Raw genomic sequence first — 23,429 nt, 5'->3', positions numbered from 1 at the left:
TAGCAGTCAATTCAGATCCAATTTTTAATTAGGTCTTCCCCAAATAAGTTGTCCCCAGTAAAGGGGAATACCTCCAAGGACTTTTGGAGTCCAGGGCCACCTTCCATGACCTCAACCAAAGAATACAGGCGAGCCAGGACAGACGTATTCGATGCCTTGGCAGCCAACACACCCGCCTCAGGGGACTCCTCCTGGTATAGAAAAAGGTGGCGGTGGTATTGTGAGACCGGGAATGTCTGGCATTTGTCAGATATATCCTCGGGCAGCTCTTCCTCTAATGCCTGATCCAATCATCAATCTATTTTGCAGCCCCAAGAGGATGCAATCGAGGTCTATGTACAACACTCGTTAGGGAGTAATAGACTTCAGGTATCCCTCCACACGCTTACCTCTCGATTCCTACAGTGAAAGGACAGTGGTGAGAGGCAGAGTGGACGACACCCGATGGGTGACACGAGTTCACTAGCAGTGAATTACCTACTTGTTATATAACTCTGCAGGAGGAGGATATCGAGCTAATGCCCGCTGTAGACAGGGGGAATGTCTTCCCTGGATTAGACCAGGGATCTTGTCTGATGTACACTTAATGGTCAGATTGTGGTAACAGTTTTATTTACCCTCCGATGTGTGAACATATCAGATTGCTTAACCACAGTAGGGAAATCCTCTTATCAGTGATCTATAGGATTTGCTTCCCAGTAACCACAAGAGCAGTGGTGTCATTTAGCAATGGGAAATCCTTGTCATAAACACCTAATATAGGTATTGACAGGACAGCATGATTCCCCGCGTCAGAAACACCTAATAATAGGATTTTGGTACTTACCAGGTAAATCCTTTTCTTTGAATCCATAGGGGGCACTGGAGTACTCTTGGGATATGGACGGCTTAGCAGAAACAAAGGCACTGAATATTTAAATTTAGAACTCTCCACCCCTCCATATCCCAGAGTACCTCAGTGTACGACCTCAGTGTTTTTTACTGAGCGAACAGGAACTATAGAGAGGTTGACAATGGAGAATTCCTATAACATAACGGACAACAACAAAGTTGACACATAACGTTACTGTCAACTAAACAGTTGACACCATAACCGATAGACCTTTATAAATTGAACCAATCGGTGAAAATGTGGTACCATAAGCTCCTCTGAGCTTAATACAACCCAGGTAAAACTGCTCTGGGTGGGCGTCCAGTGCCCCCTATGGATTCAAAGAAAAGGATTTACCTGGTAAGTACCAAAATCCTATTTTCTTTTTCATCCACTAGGGGTCACTGCAGTACTCTTGGGACGTACCAAAGCTTCCCTCGTGGGCGGGAGAGCTGTTTGACACCTGTAACAGTAAGCGGCCAAAGCTAGATGCTGATGCCGCAAACGTTTCAAAACTTGTAAACGCGCACAAACGTGTGCACTGAAGACTATGTAGCCGCGTCGTAGAAGCTCCACGACCAGCTGGTCATGACATTCCCACAGAACCTGTGGGATGAGCTATTACTGACGTAGGCGACTGTAACTTAGCCTTAAGGTAAGCCTGACGTGTAGTCAGTTTTATCCAACTGGATAATGTCTGCTGAGAAACTGGCTAACCCCAGTTGGCAGCATCATAGAGAACAAACAACGTATCCGTATTACGAACTGTAGACATTCGGGACATATAAACGCGTAATGCGCGTACCACATTCAGAATTCTAGAATGTGCTGTCAACACAGGAAACACTATTGGTTTATTGATGTGAAAAATAAGAAATCGGAATTCGTCCGAAGTTCCGCTCTGTCATGAGGAAACCCAAATACGGTGGCTTGGAATACAAGGCACCCAAATTTGAAAACAAAACCCTTGCCGAAGCTAAGGCTAGAAGAAAAAACGTTTTCCAAGTGAGAAACTTAATCCCCATTTGTTGTAAGGGTTCAAAATATGAAAACTGTAAGAAATTTGAACCCAGCTTCAAGTCGCATGGCTCTGTAGGTGGGATACATGGAGGCTGCCCTCTGATGACACCTTGTAGAAAGGTGTGTACCGACGCAATAAAGTCAAACGTCTTTGAAAATAAATTGACAACACAGATACCTGCACCCTCAGTGTAGATAAACGCAGTTCTCCATCCCACCCCGTCTGTAAAATAACAGAATACGGGTAACTTGAAAGATGATGTCGGAAACTTCCGAGCTTCACACCAACCTATATAGGCACACCAAATTCTGTAATAATGAGCTGCCGTAACCGGCTTCCTAGCTCGTAACATGGTTGGTATAACCGATACTGTAATGCCCTATCTCTTTTCTTAAGAGGGCGGTCTCAACCACCACCCCGTCAACCGCAGCCGCGGTACATAGGTAAATAGGGGTAAAAGAACGGTCCCTGTTGTAACAGGTTGGACGTAGTATGAGCGGGCAAGGATCGTGTGCGAGTATTCCTTGGAGATTCGAGAAGCAAGCTCTCCGAAACCCATGAGATATCACTAGTATGACTGTGACGAACTGTCTTATGATCCGTTTTAGCAACGGAGAGAGCAGCGGAAAACGGTGGAAACAGATACACGAGGCTGTACGACCACGCGAATGAGAGCCTCCACCGCCACTGCCCTTGTGATCTGTCGTTCTGTACACATACTGAGCGTTTGTAATTGTGGCGAGATGCCATCATGTACACCTGAAGGTAACCCCACCTGTGGACCCACATGTGAAACACCTCTGGATTTAATGCCCAGTTTTCTGGATGAAAATCCCGACGGCTAAGATCATCTGTCTAACAGATGTCCACTCCCGGAATGAACCCCGTCGACAATATCACCTTGTGGTATTCTGTGCAAATGAGGATTTGAGCTACCTCCCGCATTGCCATGCGGCTACTCGGTCCTCCCTGGATGTTGTGTATGCAACTCCCGTTGCGTTGTCTGACTGCACTTGGACAGACTGAAAGCGAAGCATGTAGTGCATTGTAAATTGCACGGAGTTCCAGGACATTTATAGACAGCAATCTGTCGTGATCCGTTTTAGAACCCCTGTCGCTGACCTTTTTAACTACAACTCCTCAACCTCTGAGACTCTCGCCCAGAGTATAGACACCCTCGCCCCCCTGTGGGAAACGCGAGTGAAACCCGGCGAACTAAAGCGCTTCGAAAACACATCATTGTTCCTAATAGGCGAATACACCAATGTACCGCTAGTGTGCGTGGCTTTTGCACTAATTGTACTAGATGGTATAATCTGTTCTTCCTGGTGTAGTAGGTAAATCTCTTTGATTTACCGTATCTATACTCAAACCTAGGAATTGAAGTCGTTCAGACGGAATTAGATGCGATTGTTTTTGAACTTGACACTGCAACCGTGGTGTACGTTAGTAGCGCAAGTAAGAGGAACCTCTGTTGAGACAGAGTTCTTATGAGCAGATCGTCTAAGTATGGAACGATTGTCACTGCCAGGGCTCTGAGATGAGCTATCATCACCAACCTCACTTTGGTGAATACCCGAGGCGCTGACAAGAGGCCAAACGGTAGAACCTGAAAAGGTTAATGGTTGTGGCGTATTGCAAAACGCAAGAACCTGTGATGTGGTGACCAAACCGGAATGGGTAAATACGCATCCTGAAGATCAAGCGCAATCATGCAATCTTGTGGCTCCAAATATGCAAATACTAACCGCAGAAAATCCATTTTCAAACTGTAGTAAGTGACTTGCTGATTGAGACTGCGACGGAGCCCTCCGGCTTCGGTACCCCAAACAGAGGGAAATAAATAACCCTGACTCTGTTGGTATACCAGGCCTGGAAATAAAAACAGCTGAAACCAGCAGAGACTGAATGGCAACCTGCCAAAACGCCTAATTTCGCCCGACAGAGGCAGTCTTGTCTTTTAACCTTTAAATGGCGGATACATCCATGAGTGGATGTCTGGAAAACCGGCAAATGTAACGTGTAACGGCGCGCTTCCACAATTGGAAATTCGATATGGCCTAAGAGGCCGTCAAGCCACTGGCTTGTTGACTTTAGCGCCCTGGCGTTACAAGTCGTGACTGTTTTTGTACCCCAGCCTTGAAAAGACTGAAGTCTAAAGGCTTTAAAGGCCGGACCAAAGTATTTCCGTTTTGATACCGGAGGAGGCAATGGCTAGACATTCACCCCCCCCCCGCCTTGGCCTGAATATCAAATTTAGGACCAAACAACTTCTGGCCTTGTCGTGCTGAAACTAGCGACGATGAAAAGTGAGAATCGAGGTAACAGGCGTCAGCAGAAGCTTTACAGAGATACTCTGCAGCTTCTCATTAACGATAAGTCTAACGTGATCGTCATTGTTTCCATACATAGAGCGCCTAGTGACCCAAATGTATCTTGGGTCTTTATAATGTTTGACACAGACGAATTCACCAATGGCGGATTCTCCCATTTAGATGTGGAAACGGGTAAATAGACTTAAATCTTAGTCAGATATTCTAAATAAGAAACTCATTGAAGATCTGTCGTTTATTAAATTCGACGGATTAGATGTTAGAGTCTCCTTAGTCTCTGTAAACATTGAGACATTGACTCACTGGTCATTAGCAATGTATGGTTGTCAAAACCCGCACTACCTGACTGCTGGTTTAATGTGCCCTTCTCACTCGTAGTTATCGCTGTGAGGTTTGACATAGAATTGTCAGACTGCATTAAATTATAAGACCAGTTAAATTAACAGGGAAGTTGGACCTTTGGAAAGGCTGAGACTCCTCCGTTAGAGCTGGCGGAGTAACTTCCGAGACTCCGATCATACCGCTCCTGTCGAGCGGAGTCAATTTGAATTGCCAATGCTTAACATAGGATCTGGGACTGACCCGGCTTCCGGAGTGGAAACCTACAAAACAACTGAATCTGTGGTAGATTTATGTACAGACATTGTAGTAAACCTTATATTTAGTCTGTGTTGGAGCCTTACCCCTTATACAGACAGACACCACAATAGCCAAAGAACAGACACTTGCACGACTCAGTAAAATCTTTACTTAAGGTGCGTAATATATATATATATTTATGGGCGAAATACAGTTCACATGGGCAACCTATGTGAAACCTGAACCAAAATTCCCACTAACACCCCTGCGCCTCCGGTGGCGTAGAGATGTAGGGCAGGAATGTTCTGGAATTACCACTGGAAGAAACAGGAAACATGATTAAAATGGCCCCCATGTGCTTACACTGATACTCACAGGACAGGTTACAATACCTGCTGCAGTTAATATAGGCTCATAGATTATTATACAGTGATAATCACAGTCTAGTACACACTGATAATCACAGTCTAGTATACACTGATAATCACATGCAGGTTACAATACAATCACAGGCAGGTCACCTTTAATATAAGCTCTGCCTGCAGTTAATTTTGTATTAATATCTTCTATAGATATGGCAGCCTGTTAATATTAATATCTTTTATAGATATGGCAGCCTGTTAATATTAATATCTTCTATAGATATGGCAGCCTGTTAATATTAATATCTTCTATAGATATGGCAGCCTGTTAACATATATATAGGCTCAACAGCCTATTATACCGTGTTTTTCCCCTTGCAGCATTAATACCGTCTGGCAGCTGCAGCCACGCTGTAATCAGCCAGGTCCCCCCCCCCACCCCCTTCCCTGTACTCCCTGTAGCGCTGTGTCTCAGCGGAGAGCCAGGAAGCTCATTGCAGGGAGGCGAGGGACACATAGTTCAGAGCAGCTGAGGTCGGCTGGCCGGAGCGCGGCGTCGCTAGGCAAGCTGCGGCGGGTCTCCCTCTCTGAGCGGTGTACCGCTGACGGAGCGCCTGGCGGGAGGACGGAGCGCCTGGGGCGGGCGGTCGGAGCGGCAGACGGAGCGCTGGACGGAGCGGCTGGGGCGGCTATCACGGCAGTGAGCGGTCGGCTTTACCCACGGACCCCACACAGCGGGGCGGCAGCCTGCGCTGACCGCCCCGTTTCCCCAGCATACCTTTTGTAGGGAGGTCTGCGACGCTTACCGGTCATGGCTGCGACGGGGCTTCCCTCTGTAAGCTCCATCCAGCTCCTCAGGTCATGACTGCGACGGGGCTTCTATGTGTAAGCTCCGTCCAGCTGTTGCAGGAGACAGTGGGCTGCCTGTGGCTGAGAGGGTGCTCTTTGTGAGGACCGACACGCCATGCGCTGCCCGTGCAGCGGCACTATCCCGGACCCATGGTTTTCCAGAAACTGGGAAGGGATGTGCTATAGTAATAAGTAAAAATGAAAAATTAATAAAATCTTCCACCAAGTGTGGGAAGTCCCCACAAGCCTTGTTATTGCTGTGAGCACGGAAAAAACACTGGGGTCGTACACTGAGGTACTCTGGGATATGGAGGGGTGGAGAGTTCTAAATTTAAATATTCAGTGCCTTTGTTTCTGCTAAGCCGTCCATATCCCAAGAGTACTCCAGTGACCCCTAGTGGATGAAAAAGAAATAGGTATTGACAGGACAGCATGATTCCCCGCTCTTCAGATAAAATAGAGAGATTATTGGATAGGGATGAGGAAGCAGACCGCTTAGATGACCCAGAGACACAAGAGTGACCTGGAATAGGGTTTTGCCTGACCAAGGACTGAGTCATACACTACAACCCCTGAGGCAAAATTATCCCACCCAAAGCGGAGTAACCATGGGGACATCAGTGACTGTAATGTTACAGGTGGTCCCATAGGGGGCATAAAGCATTCAACTAGAGTACCCAGTAGGTTTGAGAACGCAGCCCAGGTTGGCTCCTGATTGGTTACAGGAGCTGCAGACTGATCCCATCAGGTAAATCCGTTGCGCATGCTCTGCAGGATGCAGGAGCGTCCCCAGATTTACTGTCCTACATGTTAAACATTATACACAAATGCAACAGAGAGTGGTTTAGTACGATCAAGCCAGACAGAGTACAATACCTACGAATAAGTCCGTTAGCATGTGAATGAGTACCCAGTACACAACACCTGCGAATAAATCTGGTATTATGTGACTGCGTACACCGTAGAATACACGTAATAGGTAAATACTGTGACGCACTATATATTGACCCATACGCACCTAGTCCTCTAGGGTACAGTATACAGAGATAGATCTATCTGGAATACACCGCAGTGAAATCACATAGCAGATACAGGCACACAGTCACGTTTGCAATGCAGATAATTATTTCCATGACAATAAAATTACATTGGATTATTATATGAACACACACGCACATATATTTATATAAAAAACAATTCGCTGTCTGAGACCGGATGTATATATCCGAATACTCGTACAATATATTCTGGTACAGGTACACTTGTTCTTAACTAACGCTGTCTTATTATCGACATGTAGAATACTTAAGTGTTTTTAAAACCACGGCGCTGATGTACACGCGGGGTTTACAAAGGAGAACTTGCCCTGCAGTCCTGAAGACCAGTCGCATCTATTTTAGAAAATAGCAACCAGCGTCTCAGTCAGGGAGTGAGGGAGAGTGTGAGGCAGCTCCAGGGCGGGACCACCAGTAGATGGCGTCCTGGGCCGGAGGAGAGGCTACAGGTCAAGTGCCGGCTCCTCTATGCTGGACTTCACCACCTGGTACAATGGAGCCTTATTAAAATGGATATTAGTATATCTGACCTGTACTCCTATGCCCTGGTGGATATAGTGGGGTCCCTGCTCGGTGACAGTGTATACGCCAGCGTCGCAGTCCGTCTCCCTAGACTGCGATCGGAACGCGATTTAATGGCAGGTCCTGCCTGGGGGACCCTCGTACCTCCTATAGCAGCCACGCGAACCAGGAGAGCGTCTGCGACCGTGTGCCTAGAGCTGGAGAGTATCCGACGCAAGTACTCGGGAAGGTGATGGAGCCGCTGGGGGAGGCGATGGAGCCGCATATGAAACTGACATATGAAGTGCTGCAGCCCTTGAAGTCTTCTAAAAAGCTTTTTCAGGGCTGCCCAGTGCAGCCCCCGTTAAGTGATCTGCTTCATGCAGGCACCAACTCTAAAACTGAGCTCACAGTGCCTGGAGGCGGGGTTATAGAGGAGGCCCTGCAATGCATTCTGGGACAGTCTAAAGCTTTAACCTGTTGGTGCCTCTGGATCAAGATCCATCTCTACACCCCAACGTATTCCCTGTGGAACACAGTGCACCCTGCTGCAGAAATAGAATTTGAGAAACGTATGGGCAGAGGACCATGTGGCAGCTTACAAAGCTGCACCTCTGCTCTGACAGAGGCGCCACGTGAACTGCCCAAGAAGTCTCCACCGAACTGGTGGAATGAGCAGTCACCACAGCCAGGGCAGGAAAACCGTCCACAGCGCAAGCGTGGCGGATTGTAAAACGGAGCCACCTGGCCAAAGTCAACTTTGTAGCTAGCCAGCCCCGCTTATGAAAGTCAGCGAGGCCAAAAAAGCCTACTCTGGCGAGGATCAGGTGCTGGAAAGGCAAGTATCACAATCGTGTCCAAAGAACAGCCCTGTCAGAGTGAAAGACCAGAAATGGGGAGTAACAAGATAACACACAAATCTGACACCCGTCAGGCCGACACTATTGCAAGTAGGAAAAGAGTCTTCCACATAAGCCAACGAATGTCCACAGAGTCCAAGGGCTCAATAGGTGATGACAGAAGAGCCCGTAGCAGCAACGTCAAGTTCCACGGAGCCAACAGAACAACATACGGGAGCTATACATGGTGGACATCCTGTAGGAATGTCCCCACATAAGGCATCAGCTCAATAACTCTCTGGAAAAGGACAGAAAGTGCAAACTGCACCTTTGAAAGACAACCTAAATCCAAAACGCACCTGCCAAAAAGAGGACTCGCACAAGTCGAAACTTAAAACCCTTAGATGAACACCAGGAGTAATAAGTCCGACAAAAACAGTGATAAATCCCTGCAGAAGGAGGTTTTCAGGCATTCTGCATGGTACAAATGACCGATCTGGAGAACCCCAAGCCCTCAAGACTGAGGTCTCAAGAGCCACCCTGTCAAATCAAGATGGGACAGTTCCGGGTGGAGGCACAGACCCCGAGACAGTGTATCTGGCCATAGAGGAAGACACAGTGCCGATAGAGATGCCTAGGAGATCCACGTACCAAGCCTGTCGCAGCCAATCGGGAGCCACAAGAATTGTGCTGCCCTCCAAAGGTGTCTGGATGTAGAGACCACTCGCCAGAGTAAACGTCCTGGCAGCTTAGAAAGGCCGCTTCTCAATTCTGGACTCCGGGAATGAAGACTGCCGACTGAGCCGGAAGATGAAGCTTTGCCCAATTGAGTATGTGACTCACCTTTCATGGCGCCACGACTTCTACACTAATTGTTTATGTAGGCAACGGCTATTGCGTTGTCGGACTGAAACTGAACTGGATGTTGCTGGAAGAGCAGCACAACTAGACAGAGAGCTCTGAAGACCACGCGGAGCTAGAGAGTGTAAATCGGTAGCTGGCTCTCCAGAGCAGTCCACCAACCCTGAATAAGTCTATTAACAGGTTACTGAACTCCCCAACAGCGAAGACTTGCGTTGTGGTGAGGAAGACCCAGTCCTGAATACAAAAGTGACGGCCCTTGTACACATGGGATCCCTGTAGCCACAAGAGGAAGGGCCAAAACTCCTGAGAGAAGGATAATGGAGTCTTGATCTGCAGATGGGTTGTTCCACCAGGCAAGAACTTTCCCTGAAAAGGCTGGTAGTGAAACTGGGTATACTGCACTATGTTGAAGGTGGAGACAAGAGATTCCAGGATCTGCATGCACGAGTTTTCTGAAACTCGGCAGGGACTTAAGAACTTGAAAATTTAGGCATGTAGGTCAAGAAGTTTGTCTGCAGGGAGAAATACGCGCTGAACTTTAGAATCCAGCAAGGCCCCTTCTGAGTCAGGCAATGTGGAAGATTGTGAGTGAGGAGTCACCCATGGCGGGATGCCTCTGAGAGGGAACGTGCCAAGGAGCAAGGGAGGAGCCAAAGAAGAAAGCCTACCTTTCCCTTTTGACATGGACATGCAGAGCATTGGCAGTCTCTACTGAAGAAGTGCCCCATAGCTTGCTGCCCTGGGGTCTAGCGGGTGAGCAGGCGACCTGGACGCCAACTGTCAGCACTGACTGGTCTCCGGCAGTGATAGCCGCTATAATGGGGCTCTTACCTGTACCCCCCTGGTGCCTGGCTGCGGCTCCAAAGGTGTGCTGCCAATAGCCCAGCCTAAGACACTGACCCACTCGCCATCGCTGTGACTGCCATCGCTGGGTGGTTGGTGGAGCAGCAGTGTGGGTGTCCTATAGGACGCCTAGCGCTGCCCATTCTAAAAAAAAAACAAATGTAAATAAAATAAATAAATGTTGAGGCTTCTAAAAGCAATCCCCTATTTAAACAGGGCCCATTCATGCAGGCACCAAACTAAAACTAGCCTGCCTGGGGCTGTGGGCGGCATATAGGGGAGAACGAGCCTGGGCTGCTGCTGGGAGGAAAGAAGTTAACTGTTTGGTGCCCAGTCTCCTACTGACCGCCTATAACCAACTGTCTAATGCCTTTGTCCCCTATGGAATTATGAATAAATAACAATTTAGGACAATCAACTGCTGAATAAATCAAACTTTGATAAATTTACTTCTAAAAAATAATCTTTTTATTAATGCAATTAGACGGCTGGCAAATGGTGAAGTAATTGCCGTGAAGACATTGTATGTAGCCCTCTGTAAGAGCTACTTTAAAGGTTTTATCTGGCAGGTGTTGGTGCACTGAAGTAGATCCTCTGACCATAAAGATGTATTTAAATCAGTTTGCACACAAGAACCTGAACAAAATGTATTGCCATACAAAAAAGGTGAAATTAGACTTTTAAAGGTGCTTTTTTTATTTTTATTTTAAGTTATATTTAGCTTATGCACAAAATAAAAATACTATTAGTTTTCTTTTACTGGTTATTAAAGATTTAGGACTTTATTTGTAAAGTGCTTCTCAGGAGGTTGGAGATGAAAATTTAAAACGGCACTTGCAGTCAGTGTAAAGCACTCCGAGCAGTACACTGACAGAGTGCAGTTTTAAAACTTCACCTCCAACCTGCTGGGAAGCCCTTCTTGTTGAGAACTTTGTACTACCATAACCTTTTCCCTATACAGGTTATTGGGATGAAAAATTTAGCTGAAGTTGATAAATTAAAGTACAATAAACTAAAAGTAGAGCTAATTTTGCAGCTATCTGAATCAATAATTACAGATGAATGTTAAAACACAATTGTACTGTGAGTAATCTGCACCTTCAAGTAACCTGTCTCTTTTATCTGTGTATCTTCTGCATCCTGGCTGCTCTCACATGCACTAAACAGATCTGCCTCATTAGATGTGTATCCTGGACTGAAATCTATTTCCCACAGGAAATCTCCTTCACTGCCCAGACAGTTACTGCTGGAAAAATGGGAACCTGTATTTAATCAGACTGCGCACACACAGCATACACTACAAGCAAGCAGTGGGAAAACGTAATACTTTGTTTCAAAAGCGTTTTTTCTTTGGAGCAGTTTTTGTACATTTTTGGTTCAAATGTATTTCTAAAAACCCAATATTGGACTGCAGTATATGCCTTGCTAAAACCATTAAATCCTGTCCTCCTAGGGGCCTATTCTACACAAATGCATGTCCGTAACTGTTGCAATAGCTATCTGGCAACAGAGAGAACCCTTAATCTGGGTACACATGGAAAGATTTCCACTAATACCCCTTTTCCACTGTAGCACAGGTCGCAGCCGTGTCGCCTGACACGACTGCGACCAGTGCTACAGCCCCCCTTTCCCACATCGCTCACCAACCCGGCATATTGCCGGGTTGGCGACGCTGCTAGTGACGCGGCAGGGGCGGCGCTGGGAGATCACATGATCTCCCAGCGCCACCCTCCTCCCATACACTGTGAACGGGAGCCGTGTCGCCTCGACACGGCTTCCGTTCACACTAGACAGTTTACCGGGTTGAACACGTGTTCAACCCGGCAAGCTACCCGGGTGGGATTCCCGGATCACTTGATCCGGGAATTTGCAGGGGGACCCTTTTCCACTAGGGAAAAACATGGGTAAATGCACGCCCCCGCGCATTTACCCGTGTTTTAAGGAGCTAGTGGAAAAGGGGTATAAGATATCTGCCAGATCTGGTAATGGATGATGGCAAATGACAATTGGCCATTGCTCTCACCCATTACCAGATTTTAAATCCAAACATGCAGATCTGGCAAATCTTTCCAAGTGTACCAAACTTTAGGTTTGAAACATCTGTAAACACTCTAGAAGAAAACCTAAAAATGGGCATACATTATACAATTATCTGGCAAATCATCTGCTAGATCTGGCTAGTTGGATTGAAAATCTGAGAATGGATTAGAGCAATTGACAATCGACCATTTGCTTCTAAACACTGGAAAATGGACAAAACCTGACGTTCAGACAAATTGGTTAAATCCGTGATTTAACCAATTCATATGAACAGCTGTTTTTGTCTGTTTTCCAGAGCCCGGGAGTAAATGGTCGATTGTCATTTGCTCTCATCCATTACTAGATGTTTAATCCAACTAGCCAGATCTGACAGATAGCAATATAGTGTATGCCCAGCTTGACCAATGTCTTGTTTATAATAACTAAATTCAAAACGTTGCTGGTGTTTGTTCTGTCTGTACACACTTACAAAAGTAGAGGGTTAGGACTTCAACCTAGCTTTCCATATGGTGTAGAGGGATCTCTCACCAACTTTTTGTGCTCAAGAAAAGTCAGTTGAAATATAAAGTGCGACAGTTTCCATGTAAAACTACCTGTGAAGTAATGCCAACACCCGCTTAGGACAAAGTACATGTTTTTAAAGCAGCTACTTTGTAAGTATACTGTGTATGTGGTAGGTCACAGTGATTAACTGTAGTGTTTCCTCAGACAAAGCTGAACAAAGTCTGGTGCTTTTAATTTGATTAGTGCATAAATGTGTATATACTAAACAAGTCCATTAATAAAAACCTCACACATTCTCCAAGGTTTACCTTTGTAAATCCATTTGCCTTTGTGCTGTTTTTTTGGCTGCAAGTTCTTGTTTTGGTACCTTGGTGTTGCCTGCCTCCATTCCTGCAGAGCTTTCTTGATTAGCTGCTGCCCTCTTACGCCCTCGCCCTGAAGGCTTGCTAGAGTCATCATTTTTTGCCGCACTGCCCTGAGACTCGGACTTTGGAGGCCGTCCTCTCCTTGGCTTCGGTGGTGGTGTCGGTGTAACATCATCCATTTTCTTCTCTTCAGACTGTTTGTGGATATTTTCTGCTCCCGGTGATGCAGCGGATCTCTTCTTCCCCCGCTCTGCACCAAGATTAGGTGTCACTGTCTGATCCAAATTCACCTCCTAACAGAATTTAATAAATAAAATAAAGTTTTATATACTTAACAATTTTCAGTAATCTGCAACACGTTAACGCTAACATTAAACACAAGTAAAATAATTTAAGACTACTTTATGAGATGTCATAGACACCTAAATGAACAAAGTCTGAAAAACCAACAAAGATGTTACTGTACCTTGTTCTTAACCGCTTCAGATTTGACTGGAGTGACAGAGATCATTCTAACCAGATGCTCATCATTTTCACTAACTCCAATTTCAGAAACTTCTGAGCTCTGATCCCTATGAAGAGATGCACAGGTTACATTGTTAAGATTTCTGTGTTGCCTCCATAAAGTAAGGTCAGATAATGGAGGACTATTACAGTTGGAGACTGCAGCAATGCACGGTGCAGGAGGGTTGGCAGGAGTAAACCCTTGGTTGGAACTTCAGCTGTTCCACTAGTAAAGAGAAAGTAACAAAAATGTTACACTAAGATTCTCTTCCAAGAGAATGGGTGAAGGTAAGGAAAAGGGGAAGTGGTAAGAGTGTAAATATTAACTAAAATCTGGAGATTACAGTAAAATGAAACAAGCCAGAAAGCAAATTGTTTTCTTTTGCTTTTGTATGCAAAGCAAACCGATTCAAATATTACCGATTACAATTAGTAACATCTTCCGGTCATTCATCTACACTCTGGTTTTAATAGGAGCTTGTGAGTCTCTCTATTACACATACCTGTAAGACATGTTCTCCTACAGAACAGGCCTCTAGTTTTTTTATTTATTACTGTTAAGAAACACTCTAGCAAAGTGCACCTGACAATATCTGCAGCCCTTCAGTGTCCCTATGAGAATGACTGCTTACCAGGTACACTTGAAACAAAATTAAGAGGGAGATCGGGTGAAGGAGACACTATGTACTAAATGTGAACTTGCTGCAACAATGCGGCAGACCGCTGCATACATCAGCTGAGAATCAAGTGATTAGGATTGTATTAGTAATTAGTATATATTCACTGCTGCTTAAATTCATGGCAAACATGTTTAGAATAAGACTTCAAATTAGCAACTTTACAGACCATGGTAGACACATTACCAACAACGTTTCTACTGTGAAGTGACAAGTAAAGGAAAGCAACTAGGTAACCAGCGACATATTTAAAACAAACCTGTGATAGGCCTCCCTACAAAGCAAATAATACAGATTTGTAATAAAAGGAAAATAAAATAAATAGGAAACGCTTATTTACCTTTGTCGTAGAAGGACAGTAGAATCAGATTCTGAAATGATGCTCACATTGGTGACAGTGTCGGAAACTGTGCTTCTATGGTAAGGCCGCCTGCCGGTGGCAGACAGAGGCTTGTTCAGAGCACCAAGCACTGTTGTTGGCTTTGGCTGGGAAAACAGAATTTTGATACACACATTCACATTTATTTTCCCATAGTGCAGAACAATGAGCAGAAACTGCATGCACAGATTTGCTCTAGAATTTTTAATTACCATCATCTGGCACTAATTAAATGGGGCACTGGTAAGAGAAAAAAAAAAAAAAAAAGAGTCCCTATCTCTGTTATTGTTTTATTTTAAGCTATGAGGGAAGACTAATCGGTAACCAGATCCTAGAGAAGATGGAGGTGCGCTTCACATAGATGTTTTTGGTGGGTGACTTTAGAATAAGCAAATACTAGTGCGACTCAAACGTCTGTTCTGCCAATCTGTTTGCAATCTCACCTTTCCTGTTAGTAGATGCACCCTCGTTTCCTCAGAAATGTAGCTCTTGTCATTGCAGAAGTCCTTGGAGATAAAGAAGCCATTTTTTTTACACTTTTAAACAATGACAATATATCACTATTATGTTATTAAACAAAGCAATGTGAAAAGCATTGAATAAGCACAATAAGTTTTTAAAAATGCTAGTATGCTTGATAACACGCAAAAAACACATCTAATGGCAGTATGCGGTTCTAAAGCAATTTATGAAAATAAATGACTGGGATATACAGGGTTATTTGGAGGGTGAGGTTTAGGCTGCAGGAAGGGTTAGGGGGCCATTGGGGTAAGGTATCTATACTTCCCCTGTCAGGATTTTGATCACTGAGATGGTATTCTGACCGCTGGCATCCCGTCTGCCGGGATTATCCATCCCAACCTATTACGCCTACATAAACACTGAAATTCAGTTTTCTCTGAATCCATTAAGGGTGTACTGGAGGATACTTTTAGGATTCTGGTGCTTCTGCTCCTCTATATGGCCCATTCTGCAGGTTAGAGTCCCACAAAACAGAACCAGAGAGAAATGAGTCTAAGAGGTAACTTCTCCACTCTAATCACTGCTTCACACATCTACCCCTCTGTGTGCACAATCATTTTCCATATTCACTGTGTGTTGCTTCCCTCTGGAGAGAGAGACTTGCAGTAAGTCACTATGGGGGTCATACAGGTGTGGCTGCACCCGAGACCATCGATGCAAAGTACCGATTTTAGGAAGTCTGAACATGTGCAAGACCCTTCTGTATGTGCGCGAACGGGTCCCATTGGACGCAGGCCGGCATCACTGTCATGGATTTACTGTCTGAAGCTGTTTCAGGGTTGGTGAAAGGTTCATTTTGGACAATCGGAGGCGTGTTGCCACCATCTAAGGGGTAGGGAAGAGACCAGGGACCTCAGTCATATGACAGATTTCCTGGCCTCTGCGACGGGGCTGCTTGCGCACTGATAAGATGCTGCGTCCTAGGACGTGGGTGGACCATTACTGCTGCAGGAGGAGTCTCTGCATGTAATAGACATGTCTTGCTGCATCTACATACAGCGCTATTACTGCTGCTTCCACGGAAGCAGCAGCAATAGCTAACCTAACAGAAATTGAAGGACCCCATATGAACAGAAGTAGCACAGGACCAGTAAGCTGCAAGACTGACAGATTTGCAATACCATACACTACCTCACAGAAATTGCTGTCTTTTATAAGCAATACCAGTGTGCAGGATGTGGCATTTGAACTACAGGATAGTGTGTGGATTACATACATGAATAGTGTGTGGCTGGCATACATGTACGTTTAAAATGGTTTAAACAAAAAAGGTTCTTGCTGTAGTCAGGGCTATCTTAACAGCAGTGTAGGAATCTGGGCAAAGCAATGCACTGGAGCCCCTACCCATCTTCCAGTGGAAGGGGTGGTAGGTGCTATATAAGGGGGTGGTTCTATCTCCCGCTCAGCATGTAGGATCTGGAACAGTAATATCTGCTAATTACTCTTTTACTGCACAGATGGTGGGAGGGAGAACACTAAACTGTAGAAGGGGCATTGGGCTGAATGAAGGGGCCCTGATACATGACTTACAGGGTGGTAGGTGAGGGTTTAATACACAGGGGAGGATAGTGGAGTGGGCTTAAAATTCATCATTTTCTGATGGGAGGGCAGCTTGCTTGACTGCAGATAGCTCTAGTTCCTGGAAATAGATTCCTTAGCTTTTCATGGGGTAAAACACTAGAGGAGCCCTGACTTGGAGATCAGAGTTCAGGAGCCAGAGTAATGAAAATATAAACCTGCATACCAGGCACGTGGGGCTCAAGCAGGGACCAGCTGTAGGAAAAGGTTGGTATCTCTGGTTCCAGGCACGGTAGAGACAAGCTGCCAGTGTCCACCGAAAGGAGAAAGTCCCGGCTTTTGTAATATACCCTCAAAAAAACTCTAAGTCAGACAGAACCTGAGATATCTTGCTGGAAAGAGCAATTAACCGGCTCGGATGGGTACCACTGCTTAGAAGTTGTCAGATATCTCAGGTTCCCTAGGGCCGATCTTCAAAAATCTGGTACCTCTGGAAAGAGAGGACCCTCAGCTATCAGACTAGGGCCCTTGGGTAAGAGCCCATACGAAAAAGAAGGTCCTGGTTGTAGTTTCCTACAAATCATCCTTCCAGAAATTAGAAGCAATAGTAAGTGTTCCTAATACATTGCTTGAGTCACTAATCTCGTTTTAAAGTACAGATAAGAGATCTTATGCAGACTTTCAAGTAACATATGTATGCTTTTTTTTTTTTTTTTACATACTATACCAGTGGTGGCCAACGTGTGGCTCATGAGCCACATGTGGCTCTTTCTTTATTCAAATGAGGCTCCCAACACTCAGTCACAAGAGATCTGTAAACCGTTGCACTCCAGCCAGACATGCAGCAGCACTACGTAGACTGAGAACTGATACACATGGGGGAGCTGGCTGGAGTGCAACAGGTGGGTGCTGGCTGGAGTGACACATGGGGGAACTGAAGTGTATTATGTGAATCTGGCTTTTCAATATATTTTATGCAGATCTGGCTTTTTCAATTATTTGATGTAGAAGTGGCTTTTTCATTGTATTTTATGTTGGCTCTGGCTTTTTCAATGTATTTTATACCAGGGGCGTGGCCTAGCAGGCACAAGGTCACACCCCATTTTTGCAAGTGCGCCTTCGGCTCGAAGTCGGCTCTTTGATGTACCCAACAAGATTTCTTAGCTCTTTGTCTCTGACTGGTTGGCCACCCCTGTACTATACAGTGGAAAGCAAGCATATAAAGTCTTACCTTATCAGGCTGAGTGAAAAATCTACTTGGCAACATTGGTTCCTTTGGCACTTCTGCAAGCGTGATGGCGATCTTGCTATTCATGACACATAGAGCCACATCGCAGACAGTGTACAATTTCTAATGGAGAGAGAAAACCCAAATGTTTATACTGTTCCACAACGGTCTCCAAACTCCCTACATAAATGCATGCAAGGATTACTAAATAATGTGAACAAAGCGCTTGGATATATGTATAAGTAGTATCTGTTAATTGTGACTAATTGTAATAATAGGGTGTAACATCAAAAAAGATGGTTGTAACATTAAACGATTGTGCAATACCTGAAAAATAAAAAGGGTTAGTTAATGTTTTACAGCCCTTTTGTATGATTGCTGCGGTCTCCAGGTGTTTAAACGTAGGGGTTCCATATTTGCCGTTCAGGGAGGCTTGTATTGAGAGAGTCCCGGTTACCTGACTTTCCCTATACTACCAACCTTGTTGTAGTGATGACGTCCGTCTTTCTCCGGCTGGTTCCCCTGCTCTGACTTGCTGCTTTCTCCAGCCGCTTCTCACTTGTGCCGTGTGGCACTAAATGACTGATTGAAGTCCCGGTCTGTGAGTCGGCTTGAATGAACTCAGCAGCGTGCTGTGACTGTAGATAAATAAAAAGTATTTTGGAGTCCGTTACCAGCGCTTCCTCCGAGGAAGTCGGAGCGGGGGAACCAGCCGGAGGAAGACGGACGTCATCACTACAAGGTTGGTAGTATAGGGAAACTCAGGTAACCGGGACTCTCTAAATACAAGCCTCCCTAAACGGCTGTAAAACATTAACTAACCCCTTTTTATTATTCAGGTTTAGCACAATAGTTTAATGTTACAACCATCTTTTTTAATGTTACTCCCTATCATTACAATTAGTCACAATTAACAGATACTACTTACACATATTTCGAAGCGCTTTGTTCACATTATTTATAAATCTACCATTATTTACTGAGCATATAAAACACAGGAATCCCAGACACAGCGCAGTTATTTTTACTACTTATGCAAGGATTACTGTAACTACACATTTGGTGTGCACAAAAAATAAGAATTTACTTACCGATAATTCTATTTCTCGTAGTCCGTAGTGGATGCTGGGAACTCCGTAAGGACCATGGGGAATAGCGGCTCCGCAGGAGACTGGGCACAAAAAGTAAAAGCTTTAGACTAGCTGGTGTGCACTGGCTCCTCCCCCTATGACCCTCCTCCAAGCCTCAGTTAAGATACTGTGCCCGGACGAGCGTACATAATAAGGAAGGATCTTGAATCCCGGGTAAGACTCATACCAGCCACACCAATCACACCGTACAACTCGTGATCTGAACCCAGTTAACAGTATGATAACCGTAGGAGCCTCTGAAAAGATGGCTTCCAACAATAAACAACCCGATTTGTTTGTAACAATAACTATATACAAGTATTGCAGACAATCCGCACTTGGGATGGGCGCCCAGCATCCACTACGGACTACGAGAAATAGAATTATCGGTAAGTAAATTCTTATTTTCTCTGACGTCCTAGTGGATGCTGGGAACTCCGTAAGGACCATGGGGATTATACCAAAGCTCCCAAACGGGCGGGAGAGTGCGGATGACTCTGCAGCACCGAATGAGAGAACTCCAGGTCCTCCTCAGCCAGGGTATCAAATTTGTAGAATTTAGCAAACGTGTTTGCCCCTGACCAAGTAGCTGCTCGGCAAAGTTGTAAAGCCGAGACCCCTCGGGCAGCCGCCCAAGATGAGCCCACCTTCCTTGTGGAATGGGCTTTAACAGATTTTGGCTGTGGCAGGCCAGCCACAGAATGTGCAAGTTGAATTGTACTACAAATCCAACGAGCAATCGTCTGCTTAGAAGCAGGAGCACCCAGCTTGTTGGGTGCATACAGTATAAACAGCGAGTCAGATTTTCTGACTCCAGCCGTCCTGGAAACATATATTTTCAGGGCCCTGACTACGTCCAGCAACTTGGAGTCCTCCAAGTCCCTAGTAGCCACAGGTACCACAATAGGTTGATTCATGTGAAACGCTGAAACCACCTTAGGGAGAAATTGAGGACGAGTCCTCAATTCCGCCCTATCCGAATGAAATATCAGGTAAGGGCTTTTATAGGATAAAGCCGCCAATTCTGATACGCGCCTGGCTGAAGCCAGGGCCAACAGCATTACCACTTTCCATGTGAGATATTTCAAATCCACTGTGGCAAGTGGTTCAAACCAATGTGATTTTAGGAACCCTAAAACTACATTGAGATCCCAAGGTGCCACTGGAGGCACAAAAGGAGGCTGTATATGCAGTACCCCTTTGACAAACGTCTGAACTTCAGGCACTGAAGCCAGTTATTTTTGGAAGAAGATCGACAGGGCCGAAATTTGAACCTTAATGGATCCTAATTTTAGGCCCATAGACAATCCTGCTTGCAGGAAATGTAGGAAACGACCCAGTTGAAATTCCTCCGTAGGGGCCTTCTTGGCCTCACACCACGCAACATATTTTCGCCAAATGCGATGATAATGTTTTGCAGTTACATCCTTCCTGGCCTTGATCAGGGTAGGGATGACTTCATCTGGAATGCCTTTTTCCTTCAGGATCCGGCGTTCAACCGCCATGCCGTCAAACGCAGCCGCGGTAAGTCTTGGAACAGACAAGGTCCCTGCTGGAGCAGGTCCTTCCTTAGAGGTAGAGGCCACGGGTCCTCCGTGAGCATCTCTTGCAGCTCCGGGTACCAAGTTCTTCTTGGCCAATCCGGAGCCACGAGTATCGTTCTTACTCCTCTCCTTCTTATGATTCTCAGTACTTTTGGTATGAGAGGAAGATGAGGGAACACATATACCGACTGGAAAACCCACGGAGTTACCAGAGCGTCCACCGCTATCGCCTGAGGGTCCCTTGACCTGGCGCAATATCTGTCCAGTTTCTTGTTGAGACGGGACGCCATCATGTCCACCTTTGGTTTTTCCCAACGGTTTACAATCACTTGGAAGACTTCTGGATGAAGTCCCCACTCCCCCGGGTGGAGGTCGTGTCTGCTGAGGAAGTCTGCTTCCCAGTTGTCCACTCCCGGAATGAACACTGCTGACAGTGCTATCACATGATTTTCCGCCCAGCGGAGAATCCTTGCAGCTTCTGCCATTGCCCTCCTGCTTCTTGTGCCGCCCTGTCTGTTTACGTGGGCGACAGCCGTGATGTTGTCCGACTGGATCAATACCGGTTGACCCTGAAGCAGAGGCCTTGCTTGACTTAGGGCATTGTAAATGGCCCTTAGCTCTAGGATATTTATGTGAAGAGACGTTTCCATGCTTGACCACAAGCCCTGGAAATTTCTTCCCTGTGTGACTGCTCCCCAGCCTCTCAGGCTGGCATCCGTGGTTACCAGCATCCAATCCTGAATGCCGAATCTGCGGCCCTCTAGAAGATGAGCCTTCTGTAACCACCACAGGAGAGATACCCTTGTCCTTGGAGATAGGGTTATCCGCTGATGCATCTGCAGATGCGATCCGGACCATTTGTCCAGCAGATCCCACTGAAAAGTTCTTGCATGGAATCTTCCGAATGGAATCGCTTCGTAAGAAGCCACCATTTTTCCCAGGACTCTCGTGCACTGATGCACTGACACTTGTCCTGGTTTTAGGAGGTTCCTGACTAGCTCGGATAACTCCCTGGCCGCCTCCTCCGGGAGAAACACCTTTTTCTGGACTGTGTCCAGAATCATCCCTAGGAACAGTAGACGTGTTGTTGGAATCAGCTGTGATTTTGGGATATTTAGAATCCACCCGTGCTGACGTAGCACTACCTGAGATAGTGCTACTCCGACCTCTAACTGTCCCCTGGACCTTGCCCTTATCAGGAGATCGTCCAAGTAAGGGATAATTAATACGCCTTTTCTTCGAAGAAGAATCATCATTTCGGCCATTACCTTGGTAAAGACCCGTGGTGCCGTGGACAATCCAAACGGCAGCGTCTGAAACTGATAATGACAGTTTTGTATCACAAACCTGAGGTACCGTTGGTGAGAAGGGTAGATTGGGACATGGAGATAAGCATCCTTGATGTCTAGAGATACCATATAGTCCCCTTCTTCCAGGTTCGCTATCACTGCTCTGAGTGACTCCATCTTGAATTTGAACCTTTTTATGTAAGTGTTCAAAGATTTTAGATTTAAAATTGGTCTCACCGAGCCGTCCGGCTTCGGTACCACAAACAGCGTGGAATAATACCCCTTTCCCTGTTGTAGGAGGGGTACCTTGATTATCACCTGCTGGGAATACAGCTTGTGAATAGCTTCCAATACTGCCTCCCTGTCGGAGGGAGACGTTGGTAGAGCAGACTTCAGGAACCGGCGAGGGGGAGACGTCTCGAATTCCAATTTGTACCCCTGTGATACTACCTGCAGGATCCAGGTGTCCACTTGCGAGTGAGCCCACTGCGCGCTGAAATTCTTGAGACGGCCCCCCACCGTGCCCGAGTCTGCTTGCAGAGCCCCAGCGTCATGCTGAGGACTTGGCAGAAGCGGGGGAGGGCTTCTGCTCTTGGGAAGAGGCTGCATGGTGCAGTCTTTTTCCCCTTCCTCTGCCCCGGGGCAGGAATGAGTGGCCTTTTTCCCTCTTGCCCTTATAGGGACGAAAGGACTGGGTTTGAAAAGACGGTGTCTTTTTCTGCTGAGAGGTGACCTGGGGTAAAAAGGTGGATTTTCCAGCCGTTGCCGTGGCCACCAGGTCCGATAGACCGACCCCAAATAACTCCTCCCCTTTATACGGCAATACTTCCATATGTCGTTTGGAATCCGCATCACCTGACCACTGTCGCGTCCATAACGTTCTTCTGGCAGAAATGGACATCGCACTTACTCTAGATGCCAGGGTGCAAATATCCCTCTGTGCATCTCGCATATATAGTAATTCATCCTTTAAATGCTCTATAGTTAATAATATACTGTCCCTATCCAGGGTATCAATATTTTCAGTCAGGGAATCCGACCAAGCCACTCCAGCGCTGCACATCCAGGCTGAGGCGATCGCTGGTCGCAGTATAACACCGGTATGTGTGTATATACCTTTTAAGATATTTTCCAGCCTTCTATCAGCTGGTTCCTTGAGAGCGGCCGCTTGTTTTGATAAGCGTGTGAGCGCCTTATCTACCCTAGGGGGTGTTTCCCAACGTGCCCTAACCTCTGGCGGGAAAGGGTATAGTGCCAATAATTTATTAGAAATCAGCAGTTTTTTATCGGGGGAAACCCACGCTTTATCACACACCTCATTTAATTCATCTGACTCAGGAAAAACTACTGGTAGTTTTTTCACACCCCACATAATACCCTTTTTTTGTGGTACTTGTAGTGTCAGAAATGTTCAATGCCTCCTTCATTGCCGTGATCATGTAACGTGTGGCCCTACTGGACATTACGTTTGTCTCGTCACCGTCGACACTGGATTCAGTATCCGTGTCAGGGTCTGTGTCGACCATCTGAGGTAACGGGCGTTTTAGCGCCCCTGACGGTGTCTGAGACGCCTGAACAGGCACTAATTGATTTGTCGGCTGTCTCATGTCGT

At 46.0% G+C, this 23,429-nt stretch overlaps 1 protein-coding gene across 4 annotated transcripts in view; it reads right to left on the bottom strand.

Moving 5' to 3' along the window:
* Nucleotides 1-23,429, bottom strand: part of PDS5A (PDS5 cohesin associated factor A) — a 351,976-nt gene that overhangs the window by 7,701 nt on the left and 320,846 nt on the right. For 2 of the 4 annotated variants that reach the window (XM_063921117.1, XM_063921137.1), the window contains exons 28-33: nucleotides 17,858-17,977; nucleotides 15,030-15,092; nucleotides 14,548-14,693; nucleotides 13,493-13,598; nucleotides 12,970-13,319; nucleotides 11,216-11,363 (exon numbers count right to left, since the gene is read on the bottom strand). In XM_063921117.1, coding sequence (XP_063777187.1) covers nucleotides 11,216-11,363; nucleotides 12,970-13,319; nucleotides 13,493-13,598; nucleotides 14,548-14,693; nucleotides 15,030-15,092; nucleotides 17,858-17,977 — 933 coding nt within the window. The remainder of the gene's footprint in view (nucleotides 1-11,215; nucleotides 11,364-12,969; nucleotides 13,320-13,492; nucleotides 13,599-14,547; nucleotides 14,694-15,029; nucleotides 15,093-17,857; nucleotides 17,978-23,429) is intronic. The other 2 variants (XM_063921126.1, XM_063921146.1) reach the window with 2 other exon arrangements.

The sequence above is a fragment of the Pseudophryne corroboree genome, chromosome 1, assembly GCF_028390025.1.
Source record: "Pseudophryne corroboree isolate aPseCor3 chromosome 1, aPseCor3.hap2, whole genome shotgun sequence".
In the NCBI taxonomy this organism is placed as follows: domain Eukaryota; kingdom Metazoa; phylum Chordata; class Amphibia; order Anura; family Myobatrachidae; genus Pseudophryne; species Pseudophryne corroboree.
This window is presented reverse-complemented; position numbering and strand designations above follow the sequence as displayed.